General features: G+C 39.8%; 1 protein-coding gene across 1 annotated transcript; it reads left to right on the top strand.

The window, feature by feature from the left end:
* Positions 1-334: 334 nt before the first annotated feature.
* CYP19A1 (cytochrome P450 family 19 subfamily A member 1) lies at positions 335-24443 on the top strand. The gene is made up of 9 exons (XM_073361475.1): positions 335-572; positions 2392-2542; positions 7374-7528; positions 11461-11637; positions 12614-12728; positions 16459-16573; positions 17294-17456; positions 21178-21419; positions 23602-24443. Exons 1-9 carry the CDS (start codon positions 431-433, stop codon positions 23851-23853), a joined length of 1512 nt encoding a protein of 503 aa, XP_073217576.1. The 5' UTR covers positions 335-430; the 3' UTR covers positions 23854-24443.
* The last annotated feature ends 615 nt before the right edge of the window (positions 24444-25058 follow it).

The following is a 25058-nucleotide window of genomic DNA, read 5'->3' as shown; positions in this document are numbered from 1 at the left end:
CTACAAGTGAGTTCATTCAACCCCTCCATATGTGTTGAGTGTTTAATTTCTTTTATTATGATTAGAAATTTGGCACTCTGTCTGGAGTTAACGTCATTGTTGGCCAGCCAAGGGCAATATCAAAGATAAAAGGTCTATTGGCCAAAGCATCCAAAGGAACCTGAGCTTCAATACCAAGGTCAGAAATGCTTTGTTATTTCTGGGCAAAAAGTAAATCTGCTGTACGTCTGTTTTGACTTGTGGTTTAGCTTGTCTTGTCTAAGCAGCCAGTCTCATTATAAAACAAAGTTACTACTGGTATGAATTTGCTCAGTTACAGGACTTGCAAAGGGGTTGCAAGGTACCGATTAAAGGTGTCTTAGCATTTTGAAACTTTCTGCCTCTTTCCATATTTTTCCCCCTGAAGGCAAAGTAGACTCTCTTAGAAAAGATGATACTGGAAACCCTGAATCTGATGCATTACAATATCACCAGAGTGGTGCCAGAAGTGATGCCAACTGCCACCGTGCCCATACTCCTCCTCATGTGCTTTCTTTTCCTAATATGGAATTATGAAGAAACATCAATACCAGGTAAATTGATTTTAGACATGGTATCCCCCAAAATGCTACAAAGGGGTTTTTTGGTTGTTCACACTATGCTAAAAAGGGGTGTGATGGGTAATAAGTGTATATCAAGGAAACACAGAAGGAATATGTTGTATAAAATATAGGAGAGATTTAATGCTAAGAAAAACAAAAATCTGAAGTGCCCAATTTGCCCCCTACTTTGTGCACTAAAGTTTGTTTAGTCAGCTAAAAGTATCACATTATTTACTTTCTTCAGAACAGATCTCTCCTTGTGTGCATATGATAGAATAATAGTATATAATTTTAAGCATGGTGCCTAGATATTTATGGTCTGGATTATTTTCATGGATGTTTTAGAGCTTCACATTTTGTTACAGTTGCAAACGTCAGAGCTTTGGAAGATGCTTTCTGCTCGAAACAAGCCTAATTTAGGGGATGGGGTCATTTTGGAGCTTTTTGGTTACCCACCTTTTCCCATGTATCTGACACTAAAGAACAGCCCCCTTATGGACCAACATCAAAAGTCCTCCCATTCAGATGACCCTTGTTGCTAGGTTTTCAGGAACATATGTAGATGTCACTTGTTCAGTTTATTCTCCATTAGGTACAGGATAATACATTTCCATAAACTGGACCATAGTGCACTGGTGTAAATAAGGAATAGCTATTCAAGTTAATGGGGTTACACCTGAGTAAAACTAATTGAGAGGAGACCCAGGCAAACTATCTTTGAATAACCTTTATTCATGGAGAGTTCAGAGAATACTGGAAAAGCGTTTGCAGAAGGTTATGTAGTCCAGCCTGAATGCTTTATGGGATTAACCAGGAGAGATAACAGCATTCATTTGCCTTAAATTTACAGTTAAATAACCCTGGCTTCTAATTCCTGTTCATAAAGGCTAGTATCTTGAGGTATTTGTACATCTTGTGAACATAATGTGTGAAACTTTTCTGTAAGAACTGTACTTGCTTTCTTTCATGTCTCTGAAAAAATCCCAAGACATTACAGCAGGCAAGCCAGACTAGACTGACCACGTAGAACAGAGGGGGGTCCCTTTAGAACAGGTTCCTTTAGCCATTCTAAGACTCTTCCCCCACACTTTTTCCCCTAGGGGACAAAATTTTGCTCTAAGTTACACTAGTGCATCTCTGGAATCACTCTACTGAAGTCAATGGAGTTATTCTAGATTTACACTGGTGGAACTCAGTTCAGAATCATAACCATTGACTAAATTTAGATGATTCCATTCTGACCTCTTACATTAGAATGTTACTTTTCATAAACTCATTGAGTAGAATGCTCTTATACAAACCAATCCTCTAAAACTGTATTTTCCTCATTTACTATTCTTTATATTAAAAGAAAGCTAGGAAGTTGACTTTTGTAGGTGATATTACTGTCTAAAAAAGGCCCTTGTCACTAAAACTATTTGTTAAATTTGCAAGTGGATAAACAATAGTATGATATTATTATTCTTTGAACTATTTCTTACTCCTTTGCCTTGATACCTAGCCACTATACCTCTAAATGAAAACCACCCCATAGTCATCGGCTTGAAGTATCAGAAAAAGGTTCAGAGTCTAGTTTATTACATGCACACAGAATGTACATCTGGCTCAGGATCAAGCTGCTGTGGATATAAAACGATCAACTCTGCAGATACAGGTGTTCCATATCAGGTTGCATAAGCCAATTTTATGTGAAATCAAATGTCCAATAGACTCTGTGACTTGGGTGTTAAGGATCCTTGGCAAAGAGTGATACTGATATATTTTCTAATCAGTTGTTAAGAGTCATATTTTTCTTTAACCTTTTCCTTAGGGCCTGGTTTCTGTATGGGAATTGGTCCCCTCATTTCACATGGGAGATTCCTTTGGATGGGAGTGGGCAATGCCTGCAACTATTACAATAAGATGTATGGAGAATTTATGAGAGTCTGGATCAGTGGAGAGGAAACACTCATTATTAGCAAGTAAATCTTTGTTCTCTGTCTCTAATAATATACATTGCCAGGCACTTTGCTATATTAGAATTATTTCATGATTTTCAAAATTGTTTCTCACTAACAGAAATCTTCTATCTTCTGCTACTTGCTGACTCTCTTTTTGTGTGCAGCTTCTGAATGTCAATACTTATATACTACAGGCTTGGCCCTGCACCACTGAAGTACATGGGAGTTTTGCCATTTATTTCAATGGAACAAGGATCAGACCCTAAGGCCCAATCCTGTAAACACTTACTCTCACTTCTACTGCATTAATTATAATACGACTACTGAGTATAAGACACTATATAAGAACATTGATTGATAACCTGCAGGATCAAGCCAAAAATTAATTTCATATAGCCTCATGGAGATCTTTCTCAAAATGTGAGTAAAAGCTGAAGATTATGGCCCCAATTCAGCAAGGTACTTAAGCACATGCAAAACTTCAGGAATATGAGTAATCCCGTTGGAATCAATGGGACTACTCATGTGTTTAAATTACATATTCTTAAACATGTTGCTGAATTGGACCATGTAGTTTTACTAACTGCAATAGAGGTGGGGGTTTTGTTTTGTTTTTTGGGGAGTGATTTTTTTATTGGACGTTCTGGGCACTCGTAATAAGGATGAGGATTTTTCCATAAATGAAAATTCTAATAAAGTCTTTTCCACACATAAAGAACAACAAAAACAACTGTTGGATTAGCCATTCTAACTATTCTGGATTCAGATATGTCAGTCATATAAAAGTCAGAGCCAGCTTGTTGAAAGACATTGTAGTCCAGGGAAATGAGCTCTAATCCTGATGCTATCACTGACTCTGTACAGATTTGGGCAAGTCATTTCACCTTTCTGTCTCAGTTTCTACCTAACTGGTAATGACAATGAGAATACTACCCGTCCTCCTGACTGGATATAGGGGTAGTGAGGTTTAATTACTTAATGTCCACACAATGCTTAAAACATGTCAGACTGTGTAAATGCAAAGACTGCTTATTGCTCTCTTTCACTATTTGATTCAGGTCTATAAGAAATAATCAGATACACAAATTAATGCAGCAGATGAATCAGACTGTGCAGTCATTACCTCAGCTTTGGTCAGGATTGCCTCTCACTTAAAAACCACGACAGGACATGGAAAACTAATATTTAAAAATCCTTTACAATGTCAATAGAGCATACACAGTGGTTCTTAGGGCCTGTCACAGTTAAACAGCAAGATCAGGAGAGGCTGAGGGAGCTGGGATTGTTTAGCCTGCAGAAGAGAAGAATGAGGGGGGATTTGATAGCTGCTTTCAACTACCTGAAAGGGGGTTCCAAAGAGGATGGCTCTAGACTGTTCTCAATGGTAGCAGATGACAGAACGAGGAGTAATGGTCTCAAGTTGCAGTGGGGGAGGTTTAGATTGGATATTAGCAAAAACTTTTTCACTAAGAGGGTGGTGAAACACTGGAATGCGTTACCTAGGGAGGTGGTAGAATCTCCTTCCTTAGAGGTTTTTAAGGTCAGGCTTGACAAAGCCCTGGCTGGGATGATTTAACTGGGAATTGGTCCTGCTTTGAGCAGGGGGTTGGACTAGATGACCTTCTGGGGTCCCTTCCAACCCTGATATTCTATGATTCTATGATTCTATGATCTGAGCTCTGTAAAAATACAGGTACAGTCCTGCTCCCTTTAAGGCAATTGAACTTTTGCCATCAACTCCACTTAGATTAAAAGCAGATGCACAGAGGGATTTGCAGAGTCTGCAATACAATTTACATTGTCTCCTCCAGGCCTTGATTGCATAATTTTATTATGAAATATGATCTTATAGCTTCCATCAGCAAAATCCAACCCAATTTTAATAGCTACCTTTATTTTTTCTCTCTGCTCAGACAGGGATAAATCCTGAAATCCGCACTTAGGTGAGTGTACAGGTTGGAAAAGAGCATAGGGAGCCTCTCCCCACGATTGCACATCTGTGATGGGCCTGTCGTCATTCCACTCCCTGCGCGCATGGAAGTACAGGGACTCTTCCTTCCCTGCACAATCCACCACAATGGATGCCCAGGAGCGGTGGGGAGGAAGGGAAAGAGAGCAGGGCAGTAGGGACACGGGGGAATATACTGCACTCCCTGAAAGGTTGCAACTCTGAGCACAATCCCCTGGCAGAATCCTTGAAGCAGAATTCCTCTCTGATTGTCTGCCTCTGCTCTACCCTGTACTCTAGTCCTTAGTGTTCACTCAATCTTTACTCAGGCAAAACTCCCTGGGTGAAATCCTGGCCCCATTAAAGGCAATAGCAAAACTCCATTGTCTTCACTCAGGCCATGAGTTCCAATGAGAGTTTTGTCTCAGTTAACACTGAGTAAGGATTTCAGACTTTGGTCTCTGAAGCGTGTGTGGCATGAAAAGTGGCTGACTGTTTGATCTCTGCCAGTCTCACTCTTCCTTTCTTTGGTGTCTTTGATCTGATCAGTTTGTGCCACTGGATCAGCATTTCTAAGCAGCTAGCTCCCTCTACAGGAAATTGGGTTCTAAAGCAGTAATGCTGATGGAGGCCAGTTTGCCAGAGTGTGATAATTGAATAAGCATGGTTAACAGAAAAAGAGGAGGGTATATTCTGGTGGTGTTGGGGTTATTTATTTATTTAGGGTTGTTTTTGACACATACTTTGTTTTTGTAATATTTCTTCTTTGGTTTTATATATATGAGTATTTCTAATCTCTGCTAATTAATTATTAATTTTATATTAAACATATGAAAGCAAAGAATTGTAATGTAACTAACTACCATATACTGGTAAAGCAAGGTCCTTGTTATATTGTGCATTCACCGTGGGTTACATAGTTAGACCAGGCACTGAATCATGTGATGCATGTTGCGCACTATGGGCTGGATCTTGCAAAGCAATGAGCACTCTGGCTCTGACCCAGCAAAGCAGCTAATGGTCCACAGGACTCAGAACCTTGCAGGATTGAGCCCTATGAAACTGGAAGACTGAGGTCACATTTATTCGTCTCTAAGGAGCATCCTTGTGAGAGACTTCCCTTATTCTCCAATGGGTAGTGTTTATGTTCAGGTAGCAGAATTTTATTACACATGTATATTTGTGGTTTCATCATCGGTTTGCCAATGATCAAATATCTATAAAATGCGTAGGTGGCAGTATATGCCTGCTATGACTGATGGGATCTAACATCTGAACATTTCAATCCCTCAAAGACAGGCTATGCAGTTTTGCAGTCCCATAGTTTATAAATTGAGCCTGTCAAAATGATCAGAATATGACTGTGGTCCTAAGGAGAGCTGAGTGAAAAGTAGAGAGAAAATTCAGAACCATTATGCTGAATTCCAAATCACATTAAAATATGGCCACATTCATATCCTGCATAAAATGAAACTTCAGTTTGGACAATTATCTGTGGCAAGTCAGTAGCTCCAATGGGGTCAATAGTTCAAAATCTTTACATTCAGCACAACATTTGTTTTTTCACAAGAGAACAGGTACATTCATTTTGGATGGAAGCAACAGTAGTTTATAAAGACTGGATCATCTACTTAGAAAACAGATAAATATCATGTGATTTAAGTGACCAGAGAGTTTCCTTAGCAATACTCACTACTTTGGTTTGCTCCTAACCCACATTAATGGAGATTGGCTTATGCTCTGAAGCATGAGAATTTATAGCCCTTCCAAAACTTTTGGATATGTTTGTTTTGTTTGTATTTAATTTTTCCTATTGCCAATTAGTGCTAATGGTGCTGGTAGTTTTTAAGATGTGAAAGCCTGTGCACTCGGGAACACCAGCTCATTTCATTTAGGTCACTGAGAAGCTGTTAGATTATAACAATTTCCAGTTATTTGGACTGGATTTCAACTGGTAACCTAGAAAATCTCACTCTGTTAATGTGTCTGGGGCTAGTGAACAGTTGTAGGGGGTTGTATTTTCAGTACCAGACTCAACCTTCCTAAACACAATACTCTCCACGAATAAAACACACCACCACATTCCAAGGGTAATGAGTATATATAAGGTTTCCAAGTCTGTACTCCCATGCAATCCCTTGTGGAACTCCCTGCCATAAGAGATTATTGAGGAACAAATCTTAACAGAAATCACTAAAGGATGAGACACAGGAATAATAAGAACATCATTCTCTATTACATTAGAATTATGTAACAAAATTAAAAATGTACAAAGGTTATCAATCCTCATGATTCAAAATGAAATGCAACCAAAAACTGTTGAGGGTGAAGAAGCAACTTCCCTTATAGACATGTTATTGCATAACTGCCATCAAATGTTTTACATCTGCTTTTGAAGCAGCTGATACTGGCCATTGTCAGAGACAGTATGGCAAAGTCTATGTTCCGATAGATTTCTATGCATCTCCACTCTTTACTCCGGTTGAATTTCCGTAGCAGTCAATTGCCATTTTACTGAGAAAACAGTGCATGCCTAGGCCCAAGTATAAAAAAACTGTACTTATAAAAATAATGCCATGCATCATACTGTCAATCAATTCATGGCTTTTAAAGAATCGTATGTATAAGAAATGTTTCAGAGTAGCAGCCGTGTTAGTCTGTATTCGCAAAAAGAAAAGGAGGACTTGTGGCACCTTAGAGACTAACAAATTAATTTGAGCACAAGCTTTCATGAGCTACAGCTCACTTCATCAGATGCATTCTCAATGTTGCATGCATAGTATGTTTGAGTTGAAAGTGCTTTGTGTCTCACAAGTGATCAACACCTCAGACAATTGGGCCTGAAGTAGAATAAGTCAAATTAAAGGTATATATTTACAAAAGGATCTTTTTTTCCTTTCCCAGATCCTCCAGTATCTTCCATGTAATGAAACATGGGCAATATATCTCTAGATTTGGAAGCAAGCTTGGGTTACAGTGCATTGGCATGCATGAAAATGGTATTATATTTAATAATAACCCAGCACTCTGGAAAGAAATTCGACCTTTTTTCACCAAAGGTAAATTATTATGTATTTCTATATTTATCACATATCTACTGTACCATATATTTTGTGCTTCTGAAATGCTGGGATTGGCATTTTGTGTAAGTAAGTATAAGGAGCCATTTTTCCTTCTCTGACCAGCCCCTCAAAATATTTCAGTCTTCTTTCCTCACTCATCCTGATTCTCATGACACTAGAGAAGGATTTTCAATAACTTTGCAAATTCCTAATTTCCTCTAAGCAAATCCTAATTATGTCCCACAAGCCACAGATTTGAATATTTTTACATTTGTGGCCCAGTGTTCATCTTAATTCAATGGCAATTTTGTAAGAATATTTATTTAACTAGAAGGTTCTGTATCCCAACTTCAACTGATTTCAAAGAAACTTCACTCCTACCCTAATTTAAAATGTGTTTATCATTTCAGAATGAACTTAAGAGCTCTGTGCAGCAGGAATCATTAATTGTTTTAGAACATTGAAAATCAGGGAAGTAACAGGGTCAGCTGAGAATATCAACTTAGCTGCTATGTAACAAGGCCCAGACTCAAAAAGGAAATGTGAGGTGTTATGACAATACTAAACAATGGGTCCCAGATCTGCAGCAGTATTTAGATCCATTAACATCCATTACTTTCAATGGGAATTAAGTGCCTAAATTCCTTTGAGAATCTGGGCCTGAAACTTTATTTTAGGGCTGCACAACGTTTGTAATTTTGGGCTCATATGGTGTCAACAAACCTAAACTGTCAAATTTCAATTGTAGACTTTTTATAACATTTGGGGATCATTTGAACCTAACAACTTTAATGATTCCAACAAAACTTGCAGGTTTCTTAACAAACCCACGGAGTTTCAATAGTTCCCTTATTACTTTGTCCTTCTGCAACCTAATAATTCAAGAAAGGCTGTGGGCTCACTGCAACAGCTCCCTGTGGTGATTTTGGGGCCTGAATTAAGAAGCTGAAAAGACATGAAATATTAGAAAAGTATTAATTTGCCATCATTCTAAGTTTTCTATGCTATTATTCTTCTGCCACCCCCTATTTTGGGGTTTTGTCCCACATCTTCACCCTACCGGACATTGTTGCTGAAAAATATCAGCTGGTTCCAATTGGCATCTAGATTTTGGTTCGATTGGTCTACTCAGTCCTGGGCAGGTATACTTCTAATTACACAAATGTTCACCAACTCAGTTACAGTGTTGACCTCCTCCCCTCCCACTCACCACTGTTTCGATCACCTGTCCCCATATATGATAGCTTAACATCCTTGAGGCAACTACAGAAATTTCTTACATTGAAGAGTAGAGTAAGCATTGAGTGCATGATTTTCAAATACACTCAAAATTGGCCTAAGTCTACTCCCATTAAATGAACTTTAAAATTCTCATTGACTTCTTGGGAGCAGAGTTGACTAATGCTTTTAAAAATCCCACCCATAACATTTTTAGGTTGGAATAAATGGTCATTTTTCACAATGGAGAGAGATAAATAGCGGGGTTCCCCCAAGGATCTGTACTGGGACCACTGCTTTTCAACATATTCATTAATAATTAGGGCCTTGCCAAATTCACAATCCAGTTTGGTCAATTTCATGGTCACAGGATTTTAAAAATCGTAAATGTCATGATTTCAGCTATTTAAATCTGAAATTTCACAGTGTTGTAACCGTAGAGGTCCTGATCCACAAAGGAGTTGGGGTGGGGGGGTTCCGTAAGTTAGTGTAGGGAGGTTTGTGGTCCTGCTGCCCAATGCTTCTGCGCTGCTGCTGGCTGGAGCGCTGCCTTCAGAGCTGAGCAGCTGGAGAGCGGTGGCGGCTAGCCAGGCGCCCAGCTCTGAAGGCAGAGCCCCCGCCAGCAGCAGCGCAGAAGTAAGGATGCCTTGGTAGGGTATTGCCACCCTTACTTCTGCGCTGCTGCCTGCAGAGCTGGGCCCTCAGTCTGCAGCCACCACTCTCCGGCCACCCAGGTCTGAAGGCAGCAGCGCAGAAGTAAGGGTGGCAATACCGTGACCCCCTCTAAAATAACCTCCCTACAATTCCCTTTTTGGGTCAGGACCCCTAATTTGATAAAACTGGTCTCCCCCGTGAAATCTGTATAGTATAGGGTAAAAGCACACAAAAGACCAGATTTCACAGCAGAAGACCAGATTTCATGGTCCGTGACACGTTTTTCGTGGCCGTGAATTTGGTAGGGCCCTATTAATGATCTAGAAAAGGAAGTAAAAAGTGAGGTGGCAAAGTTTGCAGCCGATACAAAATTACTCAAGATAGTCAAGACTAAAGCTGGCAGTGAGGAGTTACAAAGGGATGTCACAAAATCTGGTGACTGGGCAACAAAATGGCACATGAAATTCAATGTTGATAAGTGTAAAGTAATGCATATTGGAAAACATAATTCCAACTAAACATACAAAGTGATGGGGTCTAAATTAGCTGTTACCACTCAATAAAAAGATCTTGGAGCTAGTATAGATAGTTCTCTGAAAACATTTGCTCAACAGGCAGTGGCAGTCAAAATGTTAGGAACCATTAGGAAAAGGATAGATAAGACAGAAAATATCAGAATGCTACTACATAAATCCATGGTACACTCATACCTAGAATACTGAATGCAGTTCTGGTCACCCTGAATCAAAGATATATTAGAACTGGAAAAAGCACAGAGGATTGCAACAAAAATTATTAGGGGAATGGAACAACTTCCAGATGAGGAGAGATTGAAAAGACAGTCTGTTCAGCTTAGAAAAAAAAGAGACAACTAAGGGGGGATATGATAGAGGTCTATAAAATCATGAATGGTGTGGAGAAAGAGTGTTATCTACCGCTTCACACAACACAGGAGCCAGGGGTCACCCAATGAAATTAATAGGCAGCAGGTTTAAAACAATCATAAGAAAGTACTTCACATAACAGAGTCAACCTGTGGAACTCACTGGCAGTGGATGTTGTGAAGGCCAAAAGTATAACTGAGGTCAAAGGAGAATTAGCTAAGTTCATGGAGGATAGGTCAGGGATGCAACCCCACACTCTGGGTGTCCCTAACCTCTGGCTGCCAGAAACTGCAACTAGATGGATCACTCAATAATTGCCATGTTCTGTTCATTCCCTCTGAAGCATCTGGTACTTGCCACTGTCAGAAGACAGGGTACTGGGCTAGATGGACCATTGGTGTGAGCCAGAATGGCCATTCTTATATTCTTTTAATGCAATCTGGTAGTAAGATAGACAAGCCACCATGTGGCTGGCTAGTTCTCTACAGACCACCAGCAAGTGCTCTATAGACAACCTATAGTCCATGTGAGAACAACCACCCTGGCAAAAATCAGAAGATACCATTAGAAACCAATATAGACTAGACGGAAAGTCTACTGGAGTCTACTGGAATTTTATAGAAAGTGGGCAGATGATGAGGTATATGTTATTACTAGAGCTTTGTTAAAATTAGAAAATGGAGAAGAATTAAATAGAATTTGGTTTATGTAGCATCTTTCATGCTCAGGATATTTCAAGTTGTTTTACTAAATCATGACAGGTGCTGACCACCACAGCTACTGAAGTCAATGTAAGTTGTTGCCCAGCTCCTTTCTAAATCTGGCCATTTACTTAGGTGCATAAATATGGATCCAGGTACCTAACAAAGGCACCGAGAATTGAAAATTCCAGATTAATTAAGCCTCACACTGTGTTAAGTATTATAATAGTAATGGCTGGGGAATGGGAGCGTATATTTGCTTTGATTTAACATTTTGCTATTTTAATCAATATGTCCAAAGAGGGCTTTTTGTTTAAATCAGAGGATAGGTTAAAAAGCTAAAAACTGTAAAAATATTGTATTCCAATTACGTTGGTTACATCATCATCTGTTACAACTTTATTGCCACTGGGTGGATAATACAGATAACATGAAAGTTGAACAATCTGACTATTTTATATGTACATTTCAGCTTTGTCTGGTCCAGGTCTCGTGCGCATGATAGCAATTTGTGTTGAATCAACGAAAGACCATCTGGACAGATTGGAGGATGTGACTGCTGGACTGGGAAACATCAATGTGCTGAATTTTATGAGACAGATCACACTGGACGCTTCTAACACACTCTTTCTAGGGATCCCTTTGGATGGTACAGATAACATTCTTATATCTCATAATGGATCCACTTTTAAGGTGCATATTCACACAAAATTTCCCATTGCCATGAATGGGGAGTTTTGCCTGAGTAAGTACATCATGGTCTGGCTCTAATGCTCAGTTTTTAATAACACTGTCAGATTTGATTGCAATTAATTCTAATCATGAGCAAGAGCTTAAAAAGGTCTTTAAAAACCTGTATTCAGTTTTTAAGCCTGACAAGACCCAAGTATCGAGAAGTAGCATCTGCATCTTGACAGTTAGGCTAGTTTTCCAATGTTCCTAACAATCACGATATAGTCAACAAATGGCAGGTTTCAGAGTAACAGCCGTGTTAGTCTGTATTCGCAAAAAGAAAAGGAGTACTTACGGCACCTTAGAGACTAACCAATTTATTTGAGCATGAGCTTTCGTGAGCTACAGCTCACAAAGTAATCCACACTTCCTCTATTGTGGGCATGCTGCAAACATAAAGTACCAAATTGCCAGCTGCAGAATGTTTGTTGGCAGACAAAAGTTTGTGAAATCTGCAAAACAAGATTTCCACGTACCTGCAGGCACCTATCCCACGATTATGTGCTTTTAAAGTTTTCCACTCATTTGTAATCCCCCACCCACCATCACTCCACTTGTGTGGGAGGTGGCTTGGCATTGGTTATCACATTGCAGCCTCCTTTCAGCTGAAGTGCCTTGGTTTTTACAAACTGCACAATCTGCACAGGAGTCTAAAAATATTTCACGCTGCTATTTATCACATTAAAACAAAATATTTGAATGTCAGTAATGACAATGCCATGGCAGTAAAAGAGAAATATGATAATATTGAAACCCTACTTTTAAGGCCTGATCAGGCTCCCATTGACTTCAGCAGGAGCAGGCCTTTATTGTGCAGTTTAGGGTGACATTTGTGTGAACTAGCTATTGAAGTTTACATTTTACATTGCTGTTTGTTTATTTTTAATTTTCAGAAAATGCCATTGTGCTTAAAATTCAGAACTACTTCGATGCTTGGCAAACACTTTTGCTGAAACCTGACATCTTCTTTAAGATTTCTTGGCTGTACAAGAAATATGAAAAGTCAGCGTAAGTATCATAGAATCATAGAATCATAGAATATCAGGGTTGGAAGGGACCCCAGAAGGTCATCTAGTCCAACCCCCTGCTCAAAGCAGGACCAATTCCCAGTTAAATCATCCCAGCCAGGGCTTTGTCAAGCCTGACCTTAAAAACCTCTAAGGAAGGAGATTCTACCACCTCCCTAGGTAACGCATTCCCGTGTTTCACCACCCTCTTAGTGAAAAAGTTTTTGCTAATATCCAATCTAAACCTCCCCCACTGCAACTTGAGACCATTACTCCTCGTTCTGTCATCTGCTACCATTGAGAACAGTCTAGAGCCATCCTCTTTGGAACCCCCTTTCAGGTAGTTGAAAGCAGCTATCAAATCCCCCCTCATTCTTCTCTTCTGCAGGCTAAACAATCCCAGCTCCCTCAGCCTCTCCTCATAACTCACGTGTTCCAGTCCCCTAATCATTTTTGTTGCCCTTCGCTGGACTCTCTCCAATTTATCCACATCCTTCTTGAAGTGTGGGGCCCAAAACTGGACACAGTACTCCAGATGAGGCCTCACCAATGTTGAATAGAGGGGAACGATCACGTCCCTCGATCTGCTCGCTATGCCCCTACTTATACATCCCCAAATGCCATTGGCCTTCTTGGCAACAAGGGCACACTGCTGACTCATATCCAGCTTCTCGTCCACTGTCACCCCTAGGTCTTTTTCTGCAGAACTGCTGCCTAGCCATTCGGTCCCTAGTCTGTAGCTGTGCATTGGGTTCTTCCGTCCTAAGTGCAGGACCCTGCACTTATCCTTATTGAACCTCATCAGATTCCTTTTGGCCCAATCTTCCAATTGGTCTCGGTCCTTCTGTATCCTATCCCTCCCCTCCAGCATATCTACCACTCCTCCCAGTTTAGTATCATCCGCAAATTTGCTGAGAGTGCAATCCACACCATCCTCCAGATCATTTATGAAGATATTGAATAAAACCGGCCCCAGGACCGACCCTTGGGGCACTCCACTTGATACCGGCTGCCAACTAGACATGGAGCCATTGATCACTGCCCGTTGAGCCCGACAATTTAGCCAGCTTTCTACCCACCTTATAGTGCATTCATCCAGCCCATACTTCCTTAACTTGCTGACAAGAATACTATGGGAGACCGTGTCAAAAGCTTTGCTAAAGTCAAGAAACAATACATCCACTGCTTTCCCTTCATCCACAGAACCAGTAATCTCATCATAAAAGGCGATTAGATTAGTCAGGCATGACCTTCCCTTGGTGAATCCATGCTGGCTGTTCCTGATCACTTTCCTCTCATGCAAGTGCTTCAGGATTGATTCTTTGAGGACCTGCTCCATGATTTTTCCAGGGACTGAGGTGAGGCTGACTGGCCTGTAGTTCCCAGGATCCTCCTTCTTCCCTTTTTTAAAGATTGGCACTACATTAGCCTTTTTCCAGTCATCCGGGACTTCCCCGGTTCGCCACGAGTTTTCAAAGATAATGGCCAGTGGCTCTGCAATCACAGCCGCCAATTCCTTCAGCACTCTCGGATGCAACTCGTCCGGCCCCATGGACTTGTGCACGTCCAGCTTTTCTAAATAGTCCCTAACCACCTCTATCTCCACAGAGGGCTGGCCATCTCTTCCCCATTTTGTGATGCCCAGCGCAGCAGTCTGGGAGCTGACCTTGTTAGTGAAAACAGAGGCAAAAAAAGCATTGAGTACATTAGCTTTTTCCACATCCTCTGTCACTAGGTTGCCTCCCTCATTCAGTAAGGGGCCCACACATTCCTTGGCTTTCTTCTTGTTGCCAACATACCTGAAGAAACCCTTCTTGTTACTCTTGACATCTCTGGCTAGCTGCAGCTCCAGGTGCGATTTGGCCCTCCTGATAACATTCCTACATGCCCGAGCAATATTTTTATACTCTTCCCTGGTCATATGTCCAACCTTCCACTTCTTGTAAGCTTCTTTTTTATGTTTAAGATCAACGGATTTACAGATCACCTGAGTAACATAAATCCCTCCTTCCTAGAGTCACTCTTGCTTGTCAGTTTTCTCTCTCTGTTTTAAAAGTGAATGAGAGGGACCATTCAGTTTAATTCAATTTAGTCTTGGTTTCTCTGCTGAGACACACATTAGTGCTAACTCAGGTATAAAACTGAAAATCACCAGTTCACTTCACACAGGCAGTGAAATGCCATCTTATGGTATCCACTTTCACTTACTACCTAACCAACCAGGGCTCCAGTAGTAACCTAGAAGGCTGGCAATTCCTTGAGACAGCAAGTCCTTTTTATAGTCATGGCAATATAGTGAATGTTAAATCAGGCAATCAGTATAATCCTGCTTGTTGGTGCTTATATCTTTGCCAAAATTCTTCATTTCAGATTTAAACTTAGCATTTATCATGCTGGTTGTCATCTCTTTTCCCTCAAATAGGAACACATTAGTTTTGCCGTCTTTCTGTTTAAAGACGACAAGCACAAAAAACAACCAAAACCTTTTCTACTGAGTTTTCAGGGTCTCCTTTGTTTTCCTCTACCAAAAAATGACTGGTTATAAAACAAACGGGCAGTCACTTTGTCCTTACTTGGACAGATGTCCTTGACTAGTCTGATAAAATATTCACTATAAAAGCGTGTGTATTAAGTACTTTTCATACTATTGTGTCACAAGAACTCATGGGATTTTAAGGAAGGAAGGCTATCTACCATGGTGGAAATCCTGTCCCCAGGGAAGTCAATGGCAAAATTCACATAGAAGGTGAAATCCTGCCTCCAGTCAATCTCTAAAATGCCAACATTAGTCACTACACAATGGTATGTATGATACTAGAGCTTTACTCAGTATGTCTTAAGGAGATAACCGTGGTGCTCAGTTACTGCTAGATGACAACTACAGGCAAATGTTGAATTTTTAGTGGCCACTACTTCTTACTGTGAATGTGACAGACTCCTGAACCTAAAGTGAACTGAATTAGAGAACTGTAGCATACCAGGGTTTCCCATAGGTTTCTGATTCAACTGGAAGGGAGGACGATGCATTAATCAGGACTTCCTGCATACAGTATTTCCACACAAATTGTATCAACTACAGACATTTTAATCCCTCTACAGTTGTTATTAAAATGGCTCTATCACTATACATAAAATAAGTGTGCCTTTTTGGGGATTCCCCTGGTCACGAAGAGGGCAGTCAAATCTCTCACTGGAAAACATCAAATATAGTGCCAGTAAAACACACATTATTTTTACTGGGCATATCTGAGTTTCACTGCAAAAAGTCATTGGCAAGTGTAGACGCTCCCATGGTTTTGTGCAAAAAAGGACTTCATTCAGTATATAGTCAAGTTGTGAAATTCCTTGCCACATTTTCATCAAGTCTAATAATGGTCATGAATTTTTTCCTCTCTCATGTACAGCATTTTACAGTAGGCTACCTGTTTTCTGTGGGTTTGCCCACCTTCCTCTGGATCCACCTGTATTGGACACTGCTAGAGACATATTACCTTAGTTGATGGACCAATCTGGTCTGGCAGGGCAAATCTATGCTCTTATAGGTTCATTATAAGAACAGCGTCACTTTTCACTTCTCTAGAGGCAATCTGCCTTATTTTACTGCTTCACTACAGAATTATCCAAAGAATGTTTTTGTTTGTCTGTTTTATTGTTACATTTCCCATCCTGCATTACTAAGCACTAAAATATCACAGATGTTTATAGATATACTGGGTTCTATCTGTTTTCAGCAAGGATTTGAAAGAAGCAATTGAAATCTTAATAGAACAGAAACGACAGAGACTTTCCACTGTTGAAAAACTGGAAGACCACATGGACTTTGCATCACAACTGATTTTTGCACAGGTACTGAGAATATGAACAAAATATGAATTTGTCCAAAATGCTCCTGTCACCGAGAACAAAATGGGATTTGTAAACAGAGTTTGACTTAACCTATATAGCAGAAAGTAATGTCATTTAAAACTAATACAAATTAATTAGTGTTTGGAGCATCGCAACAAAGTTCCAGGCTTTGAATAATTGCATCCAAATGTTTGATTGCTTGTCTGAACCTTTCCAGGTTATATCCACGTGCCCAAGGCTCTCAAGCTCATGCCCATATCCCCTCCACCCTCTCCTTGGCCCATATATTTTCCATTTATATAAACACCTTTTACTCCAAAGGATCCCCAAGTGCTTCAGAAATCATAACCATGCAGAATGTCTGGCAATCAAGTACACTCTGTGATGGAGTATAGCAAGTGAATGGTGCACAGTATGCTGCAGCACAGTGAGTGGAGGAGGAATTTGGGTTAAGCACAAACCCTTACTTTTCTTAAAAGAGTTATAGGATCATATATGCCAGGCAAGACACTGGTTTTCAGTGCTTCATCTGAGAGACACATGAAGTGGTTATTACTTCTCTCTCCCAGTAGTATAAAGGACTGAGTAAAGTCTGATAGGGCTTGAACCAGTTGTTTCAAGTGAGTCTACATATTCTACATTCTCCCTTTCCTGTTGACCTAAGAACCTTTGCTGGATCTCAAGTCCAGCATTCAACATTTGCCCCCTTGAATTTTGTAGAGTCGTGGAGATCTGACTGGTGAGAATGTGAACCAGTGTGTGCTGGAGATGATGATAGCTGCACCTGACACACTGTCTGTGACTCTCTTCTTCATGCTAGTACTGATTGCAGAGCACCCTAAAGTGGAAGAGGATATGATGAAGGAAATCCAAGCTATTATAGGTAAAGGCTGTCTATAAAGACAATGATGTTGGAAACTAATTATGCTTGAGCAGTGATCTAATCATTTTCAGGAAGAAAAATCTAAAGTTTATTTATTGTGAAGTAGGTGCAATAATTATCTTGCTGCATAATATTGTAAAAAGAAAGATCTTTCAAAACTGAGTGGAAAAAAATGATAAAAGATAAACAACTAGTAAGGAAATAATAAATTAGGATCAGAGGCAATCGGCTAGAATAATGGGACCAAACTCAGCCCTCAGTTACACCAGTATAAACCTGTAGTCACTTCACCAACCTCAGTGGAATTATTCTGGATTTACACTGGTGTAACTGAGAGCAGAAACTGATTCATGGTGCTTTTTAACCACTGGTATTGAACTGTGAAATTAGGTATGATCTCTCCAGCTTAGCTGAGCTAACAACTATTCACATCATATTATCCCTGTATACATAGTATGCACAGGTAAAAAGCTGTTTAAAAATACTACATTCTCTCTGGAAAATTTTAAATTAAGAAATCTATCATGTGAATATTTTCTGCATAATAGTCAAACCATTCAAGCAATCAAAAAAGCATATGGAAAAAAGAGAAAGTCAGAATTTGCAAGTTGATCTATTAGCTATAAACTTAATCTTTTATTTTATTTTGAATATGCAATCTCATTAAGATATATTATATGGACACACCAAAGGATGAATCACCTGCATCGTGAAAGTCCCTCGCTAAGATACTGGTGAAGCCACATTTCTAATACTGAAATGAGGCCCCCGTTCTGGGAAGCATCCCTCTTCAGAGTCCACTTTAGCAAGTGCTTAGCTTCAAGCCTATACTTAAATCCCAAAGAAGTTAATAGGATTTAGGCATGTCCCTAAATACTTCCTGAATACGTATGGATTTAAACATGTGCTTAATTGCTTCCCTGAATTTGAGCACCTCATTAGTAGAAAGTTGTAGATCAACTGGAGTAAGCTGAAACAAAAGCAACAAAAATGGTTAAATGGCTGAAGAGAATGACTTGAGGATTTTTAAAACTCTGGTCCATTTTCTGGTCTTCTCTGAGGGATGCTAATGAACAGCAGACCCACAAATTATCTTAAACTTTTAGTCTTCCCTTTCTTTGATTTCTCTTCCCAGCCTAAAAAACAATGTAAATATTCACTGCATTCACTCTCATCCACCATTATCTCCAGGCACTCTGCTCCTTTATTTTGGTTCATTATGTTGCTTATAAACCAAGTTGCATATCTGAAATAAGTAACATTTGTGCAAAACTATTTTGAGAATATTTTCAATGTTGTACCAGAGCTTAACAGCACCTGTCACCTTTCTTCCCTCCAGCTAGCAAGCTGCATCTCTCTTCTCTTTCTATCTTTCTTTCATGTGGATGTGTCTGTCTTTCTAGCTGGCCAGGAGCCTTGTAACCCAAGTGAATCCAGCAAACTCTGGACTTGTATGTTAAGTCAGCACATTGATATCTAAGTGTTGAGTCCCATGGGCCATACACGAGTAACAACAGTTCTCATTAATATGTAGCTGAAAGGCCTCTTTCACAACTATACTTGGCTTCCTAGAAGCAGTCAGCTATAATTTAATGCCAAAAGGCAGCCTCATATCTATCAACTACAAAATGCCTCAGCAAAACCCACATGTGCCACAATGTATCAGACTGCTGAGTTTTCTAAAGTAAATTGTCTCCTATAATCTCATACACATCAGTGATTTCCCCAGTCAGTGTTGTGTACCTTGGCGAGATAGTAAGTTTAATTAATTATTCTTCTTTTACTAATACAGAGTTTTCCGCCCATATTAAGATCTAACCCCTGCTGCCTTAGGCTCCAGTTTTTCAGAAAGACCTGTAATTTTGAAGGCAGACTCATTTGGGAGAGCAGAAGATAGAGTTAATACAGCAGGGAAGCTTTCAGAAATATTTGTTTCCTTTGAACAACTGACCGAAAGTTTACTTCTCCCAATGTTTAGCTTTCAAACAGTTCCAGTAATTGCCAGGATTTCAAAAAATTCCATGACTGTCCCCTGCACCATTCCATTAAAGTTCACTGAAGAGGATACAGAACTGTACTGGAACAGCGCGAAGACAGCAAATAGGTTCAACAGTTAGCTAACTTTTTAAAAAATAAATATTTTAGTATAGGATAGTTGTAAAATTTGGGTGAGATTCACTGTCCCCTGCACTGAGGGAGTACAAGTAGAGCTGGGCAGAGAAGGGTACTTCCATTTTGTGGAGGTTGAGAGATTTCCAAGTCTGGTTTTATTACAGTTCAGAATGAAACCCAAACATTTCAAAAATTTCTATTAAACGTTTTCTCCTCATCTGTACAGGGAGCTCCCACTCTGAAACAGCCTTCCAGGTGGCCTGCTCCGGTGCAGAGCACCCTGGGAGTTTGGGCTGTTAAGGAGTTGAAATACTGGGAACCAAGGATTCTGGGCTCTCAGCTCCCCATCAAGGAGCTGGAAGCCTATAAGCCCAGATTCCCAAGAAGCCAGACAGGTGAGCTGTCAGAAAACCAGGAAGGTTTCAGATGGAAACCTGCCTGGCAGGCATGTTTTGAAACCCCTGGCATGTAGGCTTCCATCAGAATCCTGCCTGGTTTTCAGTGGAGTTTTATTTTAATCAACCCATCACCATGAAAGGTTTCAATTTTGTTTTAATCACAGTTTGCCAATTCATGAATGTTTGGGGAATTTTATTCTGACCAGCCATAGTAGGGCTCCTGCAGATGTCTGAAAAGATCTCATACACTACACTTACATGGTCCTCATCATTGTAAGGTAGATAGAGAGATCAGTAGACCAATCTAAGAGTGGATGGCCGAGAAGTGGGTATTGTATCTCCTATATCACTCCTGGTTCCTGGCAGGAATTAAAGTCCTGATCCAATTTCTATTTAAATGAATGAATGTCTTTCCATTGACTCCAACAGGAGTTGAACCAGAGCTCATCTACATGATGCAGCAACGTTTCATAATTTGAAAACTCTGAAATAGTACTCCATTAAAATCCACTAGGAAACTTCTAGAATGACCTAGCAGGGTCTACACGGACCAATTAGTGCTCAACATGTTAGTATGCTTTCAAAATCACACCTCCGTAGTGCTCATTGTCATATTGTGTAGAGAAACCTTCAGGTCTTAGCCCTGTTTTCCTGCCTTCCCCCACTAGTGCGACCCCTAAGAGAGAAAGGCAGTGGAAATGCTAATTGCCTTCCTTCTGTATGTATCCCCATCTTTCAGCACAGGGCCTTACTGGTGCACTGGAGGTGTAATTTACACGCACAGCCTGTGCCACATGTCAGTGAATCTGGCCCTTCAGCTTAAGAATCTATGGCATGTTAAATCAGTTTCATACAAGGCCCTGCTCCTGCTCCACTGAACTGAAGCAGTTTTTCCATGGTCTTCAATGGCAGCAGGATTAGAGCCAGACTGTGTGGGAGAGAGGAGATTTGGCTTTGGGGCAGATCATTTTATTAGTCACATAGTGTCCATGTTGGTAAACAGTATGGCTGGCTTCCGTAGTATGTGAGGCAACACAAAGCCACAAGAACCCATAGGCTCCTTGTCACCATGTATCATGAAAGGAGACAGCATTTTTACTGAATGGAGAGATTTCCAAAACCATTCTGGCATCAACTGCAACATTTCAAATATCAATCAGGTAAAATTAGAATAGCAAAATCAACTTCTTTTGTCTGCTTTATTCCTCAAGGTGACAGAGACGTACAGAGCAATGACATGTCAAACTTAAAGGTTGTGGAGAATTTTATTAATGAGAGTATGAGATACCAGCCAGTTGTGGATTTGGTCATGCGCAAGGCTTTACAAGATGATGTAATTGATGGCTATCCTGTGAAAAGGGGGACAAACATCATTCTGAACATTGGACGTATGCATAAGCTTGAATTCTTCCCAAAGCCTAATGAGTTTTCTCTCAAAAATTTTGAGAAGAACGTAAGTTTCCTGTCTTCTTTCTGCTAGGGGATAGAGTATTATTTCTAATTAAAATGCAGAATGGGTCTTCCTTTTAATTGGATTAAGTCCTTTCCACAAGTCAGTTTCTCGTTATCCATGTAAGCACATCAGTTTTCATAGCACATTATAATGATTATGGTGGGCTCAATCATGCATGATGCTGAGCAAAATGGCACCACTCCAGCAAGCGCCTCAGGAAAGGTTTAAGTGTAAGCACACAAGTAGTACCATTGGGGATAGCCTCCTCAGCAACTTGTAGGATTGGGCCCAATGTCAACAGCAATGTATGAACAGCAAAACTTATTTGCAATCACCTTTTACTATTAATGACAGGTTTCAGAGTAACAGCCGTGTTAGTCTGTATTCGCAAAAAGAAAAGGAGTACTTGTGGCACATTAGAGACTAACCAATTTATTTGAGCATGAGCTTTCGTGAGCTACAGCTCACTTCATCGGGGTCTTCCTTGGGCTTTTCTGCTTCTCCTATTCAGAATTTTGGCTTGTCATTAATTAAATGGCTGCTTTCCATAGCTAGAAATTAGATTATCCACTAAGAGCTGTTTCAAGTGGTAAAAATGTATCAAAATAGAGGTCGGGGGGTGTATTACTTATAACACAAATTATTTGGTTCCTCAGCTTTTGATCAAATTAACTGGAAGTAAGCGGAAGATACTGCAATGCATTCAGTGGTAAAGGACATGTATTATGAAATTTTAAGATCAATTTAGCACTTCTCAAGAGGCACTTAGGATTATCAGGCTTTAATGGTTTGAAGCAAGTATTGAGTTCCTTAACTTCAAGAGGTAGCAGGCCAAAAAGCCATGCAAACTTGGAGGGCTTGACACGATCTTCTCCTAAAACAGGTACATCCCCATATTGATTGTATAAGGCAAACCTCCTTATGCTGGTTTTGTGGGTTTTCCCACTATGCAAACTCCCTCCCCCATGCTCTAGTAACCTGCCAAATGCTAAGGGTTTGAGGGTAACATTAGTATTAATGTTTCCCAGAGGTTTAGTAGCACCTGTTGTATACTCAGTGTGTGGGTTCTGTTTTGTTACCTATTCAAACCTTTTATTAGCTCTTGGAAAATACCTCCAAAACATCCACACATAATATTCAAATAAAAAAGTGAATAGAAGAATCCTTGACACCCATTTTGTGCTAATTTTTAGTGAATGTTTTAGGAAACATGTTTACTGGTGGGGATCTTTGCAGAAACAATTAAGAAAATATGAGGGGATATTTGCCATAAATTAAAGTTGAACTCTCGAATGTGAAGATTCAAACCAGAAATGAGATCCTAGGATTTACATTCATCCAGTCAGAGAATAAATAGTATCATGTACTCTGTCCAACCAATCAAAACTAACCAACAAGGCGAATATTTTCATGCTGATAGTTAACTACCAACAATGAACTTTGCACACAATCTTCAGCCCAAGAATTCATCATTCTGGAAAATTCACAAAGAGAAAAAGTGGCTAAATTTATCAAGTTAATTATTCACTCTAGATTATTTCATCAATCTTATCCATTATTTCCATTCTAACCATTTCTCTCAGTGGATTTCTTGATTGCTTTCTAAACTCATTTTGCTGCTAAAAATATTCCCCTTTGAGCAAGTATTTAAAGCAGACATTTTCTTGGGATTCATAACTAATGTAATGTGAGCAATACAATCTGACTTAGTTCATTCTGTTTGCCACATAACACACATTATTCTAAATGAACAGCAACCCACACCAATCAATAAGTTAACTGATGAGATTATGATATCATTGGAATCCAGACACATATTTCCAGCTTCCGAGACCAGTTCCTGCCCTCATTCACACCCTGTGCAAGACCACTGTAGTCAGCAGAATTTGGCTGCCTCACTTTTGCAGTTCTTGAGGTCATAGAATGAGATTGCAATTTTAAATGTTATTTCCACAAGTTTTTTTATTTGATCTTTTTTTAAAAAAAAAAAAAAAAAGGATAAAAACAAACAAAATGATATTAAGGCCAGGAAGTCTACATGTAAAAAAATACTTAAACCAAAAAGAATCTGTCTAAAGATTTCCCCATAAAATGCTTAGAGATTTCAATGATATTCTTAATAATTCAGTTCTGGAAATTGTTCTATGAGCTTTCAATACACCTTTCTGATTGTTTCACACAGGTTCCTTCTCGCTACTTTCAGCCATTTGGATTTGGCCCTCGTGGCTGTGTAGGAAAGTTTATTGCCATGGTAATGATGAAGGCGATCCTGGTGACTCTTCTGAGACGGTACAGAGTACAGACCCCGAAAGGAAGAGGCCTTAACAACATCCAGAAAAGCAATGACTTATCCATGCACCCAAATGAACGACAGCCCTTTTTGGAGATGTTTCTCATGCCAAGAAGAAACATAGACAAGTGTCAGGATGACTAACAACACATCACTAATGGTCTCAGAGGTCTAAGGTTTCTGAGGTTGTAGTCAAATTCTGAGAAATGTCCACCCTCCTAGGTGCAGTCACGCATGCTCTGAACTAAACATTTTGTTGTTCTTAATGCATTGCTGCTCTAGGTGATCACATGTTCTGCTGCACAGCAGAACCAGGTTCTGGTCACTATTCAAAACTGATAAATAAGTTCCAAGTATATAGACAAGTGCTGTCTTCAGTTGATAAGATGTTGCATGCAGAAAATGTCATTACTTTTTAAAAAACATCCAATTCAAACAGAATTCTGTTCTGCTTCTGACACTGCAAGTCCTGAGTGTTCCATGCCTGCAGGCTTGCGTGATATGGTTGGGATTCGCTGTGAAGGGTTTTTGTTTTGTTTTGGCAGAGGTGGGCCCCCGCAAGAAGCATCATCAGCTGTTGTTATAACAGGTCTAATTATCTGTCATCAAAAACATTTTAGTGAACACTACTAATGTATGAGAAATAAAGTATAAAGTATGAGAAACACTGGGAAATGTATGAACTGTATTTATCTATAGCAATTACTAAATTCCTCTAAGGGTAATGAGGATATAGCCAGTTTACCAATATACTGTCTATAGAATGAGAAGTTTGAAACAATTTTTCCCTCTGCAATGTTTTTCCTTCTGGTATATTAAACAGATAAGATCAAAGAATGATTAGGTTAGATACATTTTGTTGATTATATTAAATTCTAAAGGTATCAAGAAATAGATAGCATTTGAGACAACTGCAGTAGGCTTCCAAGGTCTCTATGCCCAAAGTCATAGCCACAGCAGCTCCATAAGTGTCTTCACCTCACACCATTTATGCCCAATCATGACTGAAAAGTATGGAGCCCGACACCCAGGAGATAAGGGAAGAGGGAACAGGTGGAACACAGCATTCCCCAACCCTGAGGGAGAGCTTTCTCACCTCTCCCAGCTTGGCGGGAGGAGTTCTTCTTCCTCCTCAGCTGTTGCAATGAAAACATATCCTCCTATTTCAATGATTATTATTTATTACATACATTACCATGGCCCCTAGGAACCATCATCATGGATGAGGACCCCATCTACTTAAACCACAGCTGACACATGCCAGGGACTTCTGTCTTAAAGGGTAAGATTTTGGGTTGTTCCTCCTAAAGAGACCCCAGCAGGAGGGAGAATCCCTTCCAAATCCCACA

The sequence above is a fragment of the Lepidochelys kempii genome, chromosome 10, assembly GCF_965140265.1.
Source record: "Lepidochelys kempii isolate rLepKem1 chromosome 10, rLepKem1.hap2, whole genome shotgun sequence".
In the NCBI taxonomy this organism is placed as follows: domain Eukaryota; kingdom Metazoa; phylum Chordata; order Testudines; family Cheloniidae; genus Lepidochelys; species Lepidochelys kempii.
The sequence above is the reverse complement of the archived record's forward strand: the minus strand, read 5'-3'. Positions and strand labels throughout refer to the sequence as shown.

What these genes read in the sequence shown, in the direction of transcription:
- CYP19A1 (XM_073361475.1), top strand. Translation starts at nt 431, where the DNA reads ATGATACTGGAAACCCTGAATCTGATGCATTACAATATCACCAGAGTG. An exon ending in GAAACACTCATTATTAGCAA is followed by an intron (nt 2,543 to 7,373) that starts GTAAATCTTTGT and finishes TTCCTTTCCCAG; the next exon opens with ATCCTCCAGTATCTTCCATG. An exon ending in TCTAGGGATCCCTTTGGATG is followed by an intron (nt 11,638 to 12,613) that starts GTACAGATAACA and finishes TTTAATTTTCAG; the next exon opens with AAAATGCCATTGTGCTTAAA.